We start from the raw sequence: 13,961 nt of genomic DNA on the forward strand, positions 1-13,961 counted from the left end.
AATAAAGCTGAATTACAACAATTCTGCAAAGATGAGTGGGCCAAAATTCCTCCAGAGCGCTGTAAAAGACTCGTTGCAAGTTATCGCAAACGCTTGATTGCAGTTATTGCTGCTAAGGGTGCCCCAACCAGTTATTAGGTTCAGGGGGCAATTACTTTTTCACACAGGGCCATGTAGGTTTGGATTTTTTTTCTCCCTAAATAATAAAAACCCTCATTTAAAAACTGCATTTTGTGTTTACTTGTGTTATCTTTGACTAATAGTTAAATGTGTTTGATGATCAGAAACATTTTGTGTGACAAACATTCAAAAGAATAAGAAATCAGGAAGGGGGCAAATAGTTTTTCACACCACTGTATATAGAAAAAAGAAATCCAAGTGAAAATATTATCTGTTATAAATATTATGTAAAACAATGGGTAGAACCAAGTCATGTGATGTCATGCTGGGCAATAATTTGCTTTGTCACTCTATGTGGAAGCAGTCCTGCTATATTGCTCCTGGTGCAAATGAGTTGCCTGGTGAGATCTCTGGGAAAGCCTTCTACATCAAATGTCACATACAGAAAATAAAAAGATACAACAAGGCCCCTTCCATATTCCTAGATATGTATGCAAAATATCCCTCTGTATATTTCTATTCAGTTATGTTAGTGTGGCCCTAATAGAATGGAAATAAAACTCTGTCCCTGCAATGTATATCATTTCCCACTGCCACAGTACCACAATAAGGACTGCAGTACAGATGGCTATACATCAATTGCTAACATCCTGCCTAATATCATAGTCAATTTAAGGTTCTTGGCGATGCAGAACATTCATTTTTATGTTTAAGAAATGAGTCGAAGCATGAACCTGTGTTTGCATATGGTATCTGAGCGCATCTGAGCGCCATGTATCGCTGTTTCCAGATTGTATCAGGCTGATATACCGGGGGGCTCAGCGCCAGAGAATCTGCGGCAGTGCAGCACTGTACATAAGGAACAGCCCCTGCAGTGAAGACTCCTGCTCTAGACTGCAAATCGCCAGTACGGCGACCAACCTCCAGCGGCCCCTTAGCTGCCATACTGAGCTGCCGCCGGCTGACGCTGGGAGTAGCGTTTAACAGCAGCTTCAGAGCCGCATTGGGAAGATTCCTGGAAAAAGGGAAAGGGGGGGGGGGGTGCCAATTTGTCATATGAGATCTGTAATGAAAAGCACGGATTAACCCTTCCTAGAGCAGCAGAGGAATTTGTCAGTAGAAGTCTCCTTGGGGTTTATGGTAACATTAGCAAGGGCAAGTACATCTTCTTTACATGTACATGGGGGAGGCTATGAGGCTCCTGTAAGCACGTGTTGCCTCCATATCTGCCGAGGGTTCCTTTAAGCTGCAAGAGAACTGTTGCATTAGAGAAACCCCCTGCCATGGCTCTGCTACTGGTGAAACTTTAACACTATGGGGCAGTAGAGATTTGGGACTGCTGCAGAGAAAGCCTCAGAACACCAAACGCTGCGGAACTCTATAAAGCACATAAGGCAAAACAGCAGATACTAGTTGAATAAAAACAATTTAGACCCTATTAAAGCATGATGAGCAAGAGGGGTTAAAGCACAGCATTAGAAGCAAGCGAATGTGTTAGCGACCCATCTGCCGCGACTGGAGCGCAAGGTGCACAGTGTCAGTTCCCGCAGTGCCGGCGGCCCATATACTGCATATAAATACATGTTATTGCTTTCACTGGTTCAGATGAGATCTCTGTTCTTCCAGAGCACCTGATGGCATATTGTCTCCAGACACAGCGAGATGCACGTCCTCCCACTGCTGCAAGATCGCACTCTGTGTGTGTCTGGATCTGTGCAAGGGCAGAAAGATGAGCTTTTTCTTTCCAACAGAGCTGAACGTATAAACACACCAAGTGCTGAATCAATGCTGTCACGTCCCTAGCCCCTTCATTAGCAACAGGCACAATGATGTAGAGCAGCCTGGCACCAGCAGGTGATTGGGGATTTCGATAAGTTCCATAGAAGGCTGTTGCTGCTGGTGATATGCATGTGCCTTTCCAAGTCATTTCTCCCCTTCCTTTACCCTCCTCTGCCTCCACCTCCTCAGCTCCTTCTTGATCTTCTCCCCATACAGCTCAGAGCTGCCAATGCGCCAGGATAGAGCGATCTCGGTGCCGGGGATGACGCAGAAGAGCGAGCTCCCCCCAAAAAGTGTTCCAGGACGAAGATGGCGGCAACTTAGCACAGGACCAAGATGACTGTGGCCATCAGGAGGCAAAACCCAGGGTATTCCGCCCAGTTCGCGAAAGAAAAGACGCCAGGCTGAAGCCTGTCGCCAGTGCGATCTGTTGAAATCGTTCTGCGGCTCGTCAGCCAGAGCAAGGGGGAGGCTGATGAAAGTGCTTTGCGGGAAAGGAGCGGTTTCAGCAGGAGGAAGGGAAAAGACATGCAGTCAGTGGGAGCGCTATGGATAACCGCGATCTGACAATGCCTGCTGCTGGCTTCAACTCTTCCTGTGCCCCATTACTTGGATGGATCTAGCTCGGATGAGCATCAGCACTGCGAGAAGTCCAATCCTGCCGTAGGGAAGCGCTGTGCCAAGCGCAAAGGAAGCCAAGGTAACCAGGGAGAAGCCAACCTACCCCCAAGTCAATGAATATTGTGGTGACCCTGACAAAGGAGCCCTCACGGTGGAGTCAGCCACAGCAGCGCCTTCCCAAAATATGACCAAGGGTGCTTGGATGTGTCGGCAGTATGATGACAGCTTAAAAATCTGGTTTGCACCCCGGGAGAACGAAAAACCTTTTACTGATTCAGAGAGGGCTCAGAAATGGCGACTGTCTTTAGCATCTCTCTTGTTTTTCACAGTCCTGCTTTCTGATCATTTGTGGTTCTGTGCTGAGGCCACATTGACAAGGACCAGAGACAAAGAGCAGGACACCGTAGTGTTACCCAGTATGGCTCATCAATTCCCATCAGTGGAAGGACATTCACTTTCACCTACCCTTCAATCATCTCAAAAGAGCCTCAGAAAAGGCAAAAAAGCTATTTTTCTAGGAAATTCTACCAAACCTTTGTGGCTATTAGAAGCGTCTTACCCACATAGTCCATTTGGTCAATGTTTTAGTGTCGATGATGCAGAATCTGTCTGTAGGAACCTGAGTGAGGGGGCAAGGAATAAGCCCACTCACTTCAACATGAGTAATTTTTACCTACCGTTTTGTAATTCCTATACACTTTCGGATTTGTTTTTTGGATTCTCAAATCCGGACACATTCAACTGTAGTGGGGATGTGGTGGAGAAAGGGGATGTAGCTGGGTGCAGGCAATGCGTCCAAGCCTACCAACTATACGACCAGCACGCTCAGGAGAAATATGAGGAGTTTGAGGTTTTGCTACAGAAATATTTGCAATCGGACGAGTATTCTGTAAGATCCTGCTCTGAAGAATGCAAGGTAGGACGCTGGTTTGCTACCCCATTGCATTTCTTTCTGGACAGCCATTGGCTGAAGTTATGTGGCTGCTTGTGATGATCAGGGCTCTGAGAATTGATGGCTATCACTTGGGAAAATAATTGTGCCTATATGGTTTCCTCTTAGCCCTGTTCTATGTGGATGCGCAATTTTTCACTGAGAAATGTCCAACGCTCTTCAGCTGGAAAACTTGAGCTTGGCCTAAGCGCCAGAGACATCCCATCTCCTTGGGCTTTTCATTGGTTGTTGATGAGCTGAGCTTAAACTGTTGTTCTGTATTGCTTTGCTGTCGCTTGTACTGGGCATTGTAGCAGTGTTCACACTAAGGTTAACTTGTTGCTTCTGGAACTCTAGTGAGAATAAATTATTTCCACCCACTTCTGTTTATATAATGGCCAAACGTTACCGAAATATCCTTATTCCCCTGTGTCAGAGCAAAAAGGACAAGAAGACAGTATTTTATTGATTCATATCACAGGTTGCACACCGGCTATGCTAAGTGGACAGATAGCTCAGCAATTTAGGGCTTCATCCTGAATACAAATGTGTTCCTTGCAGTCGATTTGCAGTCAATGCTGCACTGTGCTTCTGTCATGTGGGTGACCTTAGATCCTTTATTATTAAACACTGAAACTCTTGTATGTGTTGAGATCAGGTTGATCTTGTATCAGTGGCACAGAGCATGTCATTCTATAGCTCAAGGACACGCTGGATTTACAGCTTTCTGGGCTTCTGAATTGGCAGGAAGGAGCGATCACCGAATGTCTAAATGTTCTAGGTCCGTGATTAATTTATCGTGGTGCCCTGCGGGACCTGTACTAATCAGAATCGTTTTAATAGCTGCTGTCACTTATCAAAAATGTACCTGAGGTTAGATGGGCTGATAACAGCTGAGTAAAGGACAAGTAAACCAGAGATATTAGGTATTAGACCTGCAGAGTTGTCTTGTATGATCATTATTATTCGGCAGCTAAACTGTGAGTTTGGTACTTTATTGTGCAATTGTAGAGGAAGGCCTATATGTGTGTTTCTGGCTGTACATTGAGAAAAGCATGGTGTGCATATAGGGTCTTCATTAGGAAACTGTATCATAACAGATTGGTTATGGTTATGGACAGGGTTTGCTGTTCAAACCATCATATATTCCAAATTTTTAGTATACTCAACAGAAGTAGTAGACTGCAGTAATCTATTGATATTTGTTTCCTAATCAACACCATGAGGAATCCCCTGCAACTTATGTTTGTTGATGCATATTTTGGCAGCAAAGTAAAGGTACATTTTTGATATAGGAATGTAGTTTTGGTGAAACACTATTTAATTGGAATTTTAACCATTCAGTGCCTGAATGATAACCATTCAGTGCCTGGATTATATTTTTCCAGCTGATATCAATCCCAAATCCAAAAATGTATCTAGTGACACTACATAGACTTGTATAGGCCAAAATGTTCTATGCGCTGTCCAGGGTGCTGAAAAGGATTCTATTTGCCAATTATGGGCATCAGTTAATGCAGTTTTTTAGGCTGTTTCTTGCACATCTCTATAAACCTACACATGAAAGGCTTTTCAATCTTGGGCTCTTTATCTGTTTCCAAACAAGTCAAGTAGTCGCAGTCCATCAACAGCTGCAGTGACAAGCTTACAAGTTGAAAATCGCTACTGGAATAGTTATGTATAATAATTGTGTATACATTGTATCCATTTCTTTACCAACTTTCTCTTTTTTAAAAAGTAACCTTTTTATAACTCCAAAGGCATATCAACACTGAATTAAATTCTTGATAAAAAGAACAAAACTAAATGTACTGTGTACATATGTTCAGTGATTAAGCGTTTGAATAATGTTCCCTAAAGATATGCATGTACTTTGAGCTTGTACTGAGTAGTAGTCCTGATCTAGTGGAACTTCTGTACCATGTGCGCCTTTCAATGGAAACATCTGTGGTGCAATTACCTTTTATACATTTGGAACTATTAAAGTCAGTGTGCATTCTATGTTGCAGGGATAATAATAGTTTGTTATGGTATGACAGATAAAATCTTCAGAGTGTTTTTTGCATCTTCTTCCTGTCTTTGCAAAGCTGTAAGAGAGACAATGAATAGAGTCAGAATGTGGCAGATGAATATACAGATATTTTTATAAACTTTGATATTATTTATAAAATCGATTGCATGCAGGCAGCAGAAATTGGGAGGTGGCATTTCAGTGAATGGAAAAGGCTTTGTTTGTTGATTTTTTCAACTTTTTTACTATTTACTTTTTATATACTATCTATTTATATACTACTTATAATGTAATAAAGGGATTATGATTTAGCTAACACTTGAATCTCAGGAGCAGTTTTTATAAATGAATGACTTATGTTCATTCTTCATGCTATATCCAGTTTAAAAACCAAGGGGGTTGCCGATACTTTGAAAAAGGCATCTGTGCTTCAATGTTGAAACATTCTTTCTGTGACTAAAACATGAACATTTATACGTAAAATATACACAAAATGTCAAAATATCAGTTTGAGATCAAATATTGTGACTTTCTGCACACTAGGATATTTAATAATAAAAAGAACCTGTAGGCCAGATGGTTGAATAGGCCCACTGATGTATAAAATGCTACAGTGTTTCTTGCATGCTCTCTTTTGTGGATTATGTGATTTAAAATTGCTTTGACATTGCTGGAAATCAGGTTTAGCACAAAGAATGTGACACAGACATGCATTCTATTACCAACACTTACACTGAATGCACCTTTAATGTAATTCTCAATACATTTTAAGCATGCGTTTTAGGTTCTAAATGAGAAAAATGAATAAAGCAAAATGGCAAATATAGACCTTTGTATCAGATTTTGTAACTGAACTCTCCCCCCTTTTCCTGTTCAGATTCAAATGAAATTGTCACTTACCCTCATTTTTTTTCTGATAACATTGAATTGTGGTAGATTTTCTCTCTTTCCCGCCATCTACATGCTGTAGTGCTATTTAGTATTGAATAATGTAATATCAACACCTCTAAAGGCCTGGGTGCAAAGTATTGTATAAAATAGCAAAACAAGGAATCATTTTATTTTATTATCTTGAGCTAGGCTTATGTTGTGGCAGTCAAATGCCTGAAATTCAGCCCAAGGTATGGCCAAATGCTCACATTTGGTGATATAATATATACTGAGGTTGCTTTAGATTTTCTGTTATAGTTCCAGGTGTTTTGCTGTGCTCACATGACTCCTGAAAAATCCACAGGTCTTTATGTTTCTTAAAGGAACAGTAACACCAAAAATGAAAGTGTATTTAAGTATTTAAAATATAATGTACTGTTACCCTGGAAAGGTATATTTGTGTATTTGCTAAAGTAACAATTCTATAGCTTATATAAATAAGCTGCTGTGTAGCCATGGGGGCAGCCATTCAACCTGGAAAAAAGGAGAAAAGGCACAGGTTACATAGCAGATAACAGATAAGCTCTGTAGAATATAATGGGGCTTTATCTGTTATCTGCTATGTGCCTGTACCTTTTCTCCTTTGAATGGCTGCCCCCATGTCTACACAGCAGCTTTGTTTATATAAACTATAGTAGTCTTTCTGAGGCAAACACACCAGCTGTACCAGCACAGGGCAACAGTACATTATATCGTAATTATTTTTATACACTTTCTTTTTTTTGGTGTTACTGTTCCTTTAAAGTCTTATTGAAGCTACACAAATTACTGAATATGCTTTTGTGACATTATCTGTATTTTTTCAGAAGCGTTTCATGCAAACTTGGTTAAACATTTGATTACCATATACTTGGCTATGTACTACTGTGTTAGAACTTTAAATAAAATGCATTTTCAGTGATATATTTTATACTTGACTCGTTAACTGGGATTATTCTCTGTGACAGTAGCTGGCTTTCTATTTATCTTAAATACTCGAATGGACTGTGGTTTACTCAGTGGGTTAATCCCCCGTACACTTGGTCTTTATATTGAGACTTTTTTGTTATTGATCAATTTATTTTTGTAACAGAAAATGCTTTCTGTGCTACATTCATGCTATTCATATAGTACATTTCTCTCTGGACCATGGTGGACGTAATACCAACCTTGCTAAGCTGTAGTAAATATTGAGTAAAAATAAGCAGGTTCTTCATTATCATGTGTATGAATTACAATATGTGCTGCAGAGTTTACTGACATATTCACAAAATAACAAGAACTGCATTTGCTCTAATTGGCATTTGCACCTTTGCATGACTGGTGCACCCAAAGCTCACTGTGCACTAGATGTGATGTCTTCCGGAAGATGCCTGATGTAGAGTGTAGAGCAATCTCATAGGTATCTGCAGGGGCATTGTCTATCAGCTCTAATGTATGGACATTTCAGCTGGATTTTTTTTTATCCCTAAGCTCTAAGTTAGCTTCCATGGGAAGTGTAAAATACTGGTGGCCTTTATCAGCTGACTGGAGTTTAATTTCAGAGCTAGTGACTACAATTAAATTTTTCATGCACTCCAAAATGGAGCAATGAGCAAAATGACAATTGGTCAGATAGGCCACTCTTGTCTCATTCAACCTGCAATTGTACATAAAATAAACACTCTGTACTCATATGGATGTCTAGTAGGCGTGTCACATCTACCAGTTTTTAACACCATTCAGGATAAGTCAAATAACAGGACTACACTGCTGAACTACCTGCTGCTGCTTGCTCTGGCAAATGTTGAATTGTTTAAACTATGGATTTGCTATTGCTGGCAATTCAGATGAAGAGCTAATGTGTTTGTGAGTAAGTAATTCGCTCCTGGATACTTTTTTAGATCATTGTTTCTTTTCTTACCCCTTTATTCTGAACTCCTTTGAAGGAAATAAAACAAATTCATAAAAGAGCATACCAGAAAAACAACCCAAAAAAGGTCAGATTTATCAAAGTGTGAAATTATAGCTAATTAGAGCATGTTTGTGAGCATGTTGTGAGCTCTAATTTCACACACTGATAAATCTGCCCCTAAAATCCCCCACTCTCCCATTCCCATTCATTGCTATGGGATTTTTAGAGGCGTATTTATCAAATGGTGAAGTAAAACAATGCAAAACCTAAACATGTTGAGGGGGATATGCTGGCCATTGCATTGCATTTCTTATAAATACAATCATTTCTCATTTGCTTTGTAAAGAGATGGGTCAGGCACAAGGAGGAAATTCTGTACTGGTATGGCATTTACATGATGTAATTCTTTCTGATGCAGGCATTGCTTATAGAGTTTATTTCCCTTGATTTACTCTTACAGCAAATTGCTTGACCAAAAGATAAAATGAGCTGTTTGAACAATTCTACATTGGAGCAATAAGCGCAACCAGTTTGATAAAAAATGACCATTACTTGACAGTGGCTTCATATAACTCTAAGTAAAGGGACTATGTGCAAGGCTCTGAAATGTATTTTATTTTCAGTACTGCTTATTTCTCATTTAGACTATAATGTAACCATATGTGTGTAATTTGAGCTGCGGTAGTCAGTTCTGCAACATTGTATATTTAATTGAACTTGTTACCTCCAGTTTAAAAAGAATACAAGGGTGGCTGGTAGGTTACTTGGTTGCTGCTAAATTTGATAGGGTTAACCTCCTATCCCTTTCTCTATCTTATCTCACTTTCTCTGGGCATTTGTTTTCATACAGTAATCTATTTCTAATTATATTCTGCCTCTTCTTCCTTTGACTCTTTATCTAGGACTCCTGGCTTTCGTACATTTATATCTGCCTGTGCTTTATGGGGCATGCAAATTTTTATATTCAGAAAATTGTGGATTCCACACATTTGCAATAAAGCCAGTGTCATTTTTTCATGGCCAGGAGATTTTATCCTTTTTGCTTAGTAAATAATCAGTTTAGTTGTCAAGCTGCTTACTTTGGTTCAATAAAATGAATGACAGATTGATTGTTGAAACATAACTTACTGTATCTATTGTTCTTATCTATATAAGGGTAGAGCTACTTATTTACAAATAAGCCACTGAGCTTTCCACTTGTATATTCTGCATGGCATCAGAGTACAGATATGGGACCTGTTATCCAGAATGCTTGGGACCTGGGTTTTTCCAGATAAGGGATCTTTCCATAATTTGGATCTCCATAGTTAAGTCTACTAAAAAATAATTTAAACATTAATTAAACCCAATAAGATTATTTTTCCTCCAGTAAGGATTAGTTATATATAAATATGCCTAGAGGCATGATTGGTAATTGCTGGACACTGTCTAACTGCATTAACTAAGGTTCTTAGATTATTATTATTATTTATATAGCACCATCATTTTGTGCAATGCTTTACAGAGTAAACAACAACAGTTAACATGTACATACAAACAATTACCAAAAAATTATTAACAGTTACATTTGGATATTGTTTGGAGACAATAGGAGGAGGACCCTGCTCGCAAGAGCTTACATTCTAGATCAGTATCTATAAATATATAGCCCTATAGCTGTGTGTGTGTGTGTTGTCAGTACCAGCAGTGCAGAGATTTCAAGGACAAGAGACTAAAGAATACTGCAATTACATTTCAAATAATAAAACATGTTTAGTATCTAATAAAGTTTCTTAGCATTACATTGTTTTCAGTATCCTTCCCTCCAAAAAAAAACATTCATTGGGTACAGATTGATGTAATGTAAAGAACTATTTACCTGGTCTTCACTGACCCAGAAAACCAGAAACCAGATTGATTAAATATATATATTTTTTGTTTTATTGCTTATGTTTCCATTCAGACCCTCTCCGATTTATTCTTTACTCATTGTTTACAGTCAGTGCTTGATTACTTGTGTCATTTATTGTAGCAATAAAATAAAACGTCTTATTGCAAAGTGAAGGGCGGCAAAGCAGAAGAAGTTAACAGCTAAATAGCTACAATATTTGTAGACTGCCATAGAGTATCAGTGCCCGCATTATACTAAAGTGACAAAAGTCAACCATATGACCCTAGGATTAAAAAGAAAAATTATTCATTCATCTCTAAATGTATTAATTTAATTCAGTATATGTTTTAAATTATGGTATAGATAAAACCCTTTAAAGGAACAGTAACACCAAAAAATGAAAGTGTATAAAAGTAACTAAAATATAATGTGCTGCTGCCCTGCACTGGTAAAAGTTGTGTGTTTACTTCAGAAAGTCTACTTTAATTTATATAAATATGCTGCTATGTAGCCATGGAGGCAGCAATTCAAAGGAGAAAAGGCACAGGCACATAGCAGATAACAGATAGAACACTATTGTATTCTACAGAACTTATCTGTTATCTGCTATGTAACCTGTGCCTTTTCTCCTTTTTTCCAGCTTGAATGGCTGCCCCCAGGGCTACACAGCAGCTTATTATATAAATTATAGTAGTGTTACTGTACAAAACACACCAGTTTTACCAGTGCAGGGCAACAGTGCATTATATTTTTATTACTTTAAAGCTCTTTCATTTTTTGGTGTTACTGTTCCTTTAATGATGAAACCAAAGAATACCTCTTCCCCAAAGAAGAAAGTGCATTATATATAATTATTATCGCGCTTTTTCTTTATGTGCAATGTAAAGTTTGCTGTACATTTTGCTTGATTTTGCCACCTACAGACTGGGCCAAATTAAGCTGATCCAGTCTTTTGATCTGAGGGCCAAACAATTGAATCAGCACAAAATGGCTTCCATCCAGGTGACCATATAAGGTTGCTGTGTTTTATCACTTCAGACCTTCCAATATATTGCTAGCTTCACCCATAGTTGCTAGCTAGTTTTGCATAGTTGGTAGGAAAAGGACATTCTGTAACATACTTAAAGTTAACTTGAAGGTGAACCACCCATTTTAACACCTTTATTTATATTATTGTATATTGGATAATGTTTTAGAAGCACATTCTGTGAACTGTTTATGCACAGCTGCCCCTATGAGTTTAGGTTCAACACTGAGTATAAAGCATTCAGTATTCATATTGTTTATCTAAATCAATATAACCTGGAAACCTGGCCCTAAAATAATAATATTAGTATATTAGCAGATTTTCTTTATTACTTTCATTACCGCTTTTACTAGGAATTATATTATTAACATATTAGATTCACATAGACACTGATCCAGCTCGCTTCCTGTGAATCTTACATTTATGCAAGCTTTGTTTTATATTATGAAAAAAATCTGCATTAAAGCTTGATATTAAAGAGCTGAGACTAACGTAATAGGGTTCTGAAAACGAATTATAACAGTTAATTAAATTACATTAGAATAACACTCTATAGTAAATGAATTAAAAAAATGGAATCACAAACAGCAATATTTAAAAAAAGCTTTATTACAAATTATCTTTATTAGGTCAGAACTACCATGGGATGTATTAATTTATTCCTCCAAGTATCCAATTAGCCCTCTGGATAATAATTAGTCCAAAAAAATTAAGCAGCTTGTTTCGTTGATGTTGTGAAAGTACAGTAGCATGGCTAAATTTTTACACTGAATAAATTAGTATCTGTGCATTACTCGCCTGTATGATTCACTTTAAAATATCCTGGGGATCATTTATATGATCATTTTACGCTCCCACTCCCTTTTTTTATGCACATGCCCCCAATTTTGACGCGACCGCACCCAATTTGACGCGCAACACATTTTTTTCATGAATTTTTCCGCTGAGAATTTTCACGGAAGTTGCACGAAACCAATTTTCGCCAATGGCAAAATGCGGAAATTTACTGTGAATCCATGCCTGGCAAAAAATTTGCTCATCACTAGTAATAAGTACTCTAATTATATTGGTATTTGGGGTGAAAAAAAATTCACTTCTTCAAGATCAGCATTGGTTAGGGCCCTGACATAAGAGGTATTTCTGCCTTAAAGGAGAACTAAAGCTTATCTAAAGAAGTAGGTTAGGAATGTTGTACAAGTATAGGACCCGTTATCCAGAATGTTCCGGATAAGGAGTCTTTCCGTAATTTGGATCTTCATACCTTAAGTCTACTAAAAAATAAAAAAAACATTAATTAAATCCAATAGGATTGTTTTGCTTCCAATAAAGATTAATTATATTTAAGTTGGGATCAAATACAAGGTACTGTTTTATTTAGTTTATTTAGTTCAATTTTAAAAATCAGAATTATTTGATTAAAATAGAGTCTATGGGTGACAGGCTTTTCGTAATTCGGAGCTTTCTGGATAATGTGTTTCTGGATAATGGATCCCATACCTGTACATTATGTTTTGGGCTTCTGTACCAGCCCAAGGCAACCACAGCCCTTTAGCAGGGAAGATCTGTTCCTCCAATGATGCCCCAGTACCTCCCCATCTTCTTTTCTGCTGATTCACTGCACATGCTCTGTGCTGCTGTCAGTTACCTGAGCTCAAGGATCAACTCAAATATACAGTATAAATAAAATATATATGTCTGAAAGAGTGTAATTAGCATCAGGGTCTATTAATCAGTCATGTAGCATCAGCTTATATGAAATACAAACCTAATTTCCTACTTGATAATGTGTAACAACCCCTAATACCCCTTATAGCCTATAGGAGGCTCTGCTTGGCAGTACATCTGGTTTTGATGCAACTAGAGCTTGCCTCCAAGCCAGTAATTCAAAAATAAGAACCTGCTTTGAGGCCAGGGAACAACATCCAATGGGTTGATGAGCAACATGTTACTCGCTACTGGTTGGGGATCATTGCCAACATTTTATTAGTTGCCTGCCATGAGGTAGATTTAAGTAACTTAAGTTTTTGCATGTAAGCATCCCTTTCCTATCAGTATCCATTTTAACTATCACATTGTTTATTTGCATATTCAAAATGTGAAAAGCGAAATCCATTGTATGGCCATATACAGGCCTACAGAGTGACTTTTATAGCTTTCAGTCTGCCTTCATGTCCCATTGGTATATGTGAATAACATAATTATTTTAAGTATATCTGGACAGTCTAATAAAAAGGCTAGTAAAGGCGGCATCCACTATAAGATCCACTTGTTTGGCAAAGTCACCAAATGAGTGGATCTTTCCCCCGATATGCCCATCTAAGGTGGGCAGTATTATTCTAATCTGATTGTTTGGCCATAGAGCCAAATGATTGCATTACAATGAAGGTGATAGAAGCGTGAGGACCGCATAAGTGAGTTCTGTCGATCTGTCGATCGGCACCTTAAATCTGCCTGTGTATGGCAAGTGCCAGCTGACAAGGATGTCTTCTCTGGTGTGTTTTGCCTGAAAGGACTTTGACTAGTAATATGAAATGCAGCCAGATATTTGGTACCGGTTATATGCATTTGTTTTAGTTTATTATCATCCTTTATCTATATTGCTCTGAAATATTATTCAGAACCCCACAGGCTGCTTTACAGACCACAAGGTGTATTTTTGTCATTGTGGGCAATGGAGGAAAATTTCACTCACATTTGATGCAGTGGACGAAATATCCTGAATCTCTCGATGTGCCATTCCCCATAGTGTCAGGATAAATAGGCAGCTAAACAAAAATTCTCAGTTATCAAGTGATGCTG

General features: G+C 38.4%; 1 protein-coding gene across 1 annotated transcript in view; it reads left to right on the plus strand.

Moving 5' to 3' along the window:
* Nucleotides 1-1,516: 1,516 nt before the first annotated feature.
* fam155a (family with sequence similarity 155 member A) overlaps nucleotides 1,517-13,961 on the plus strand; it is a 247,739-nt gene continuing 235,294 nt past the window's right edge. The window contains exon 1 of the mRNA XM_031897043.1: nucleotides 1,517-3,436. Coding sequence (XP_031752903.1) covers nucleotides 2,705-3,436 — 732 coding nt within the window. The 5' untranslated portion in view covers nucleotides 1,517-2,704. The remainder of the gene's footprint in view (nucleotides 3,437-13,961) is intronic.

Source organism: Xenopus tropicalis, chromosome 2 (assembly GCF_000004195.4).
Source record: "Xenopus tropicalis strain Nigerian chromosome 2, UCB_Xtro_10.0, whole genome shotgun sequence".
In the NCBI taxonomy this organism is placed as follows: Eukaryota; Metazoa; Chordata; class Amphibia; order Anura; family Pipidae; genus Xenopus; species Xenopus tropicalis.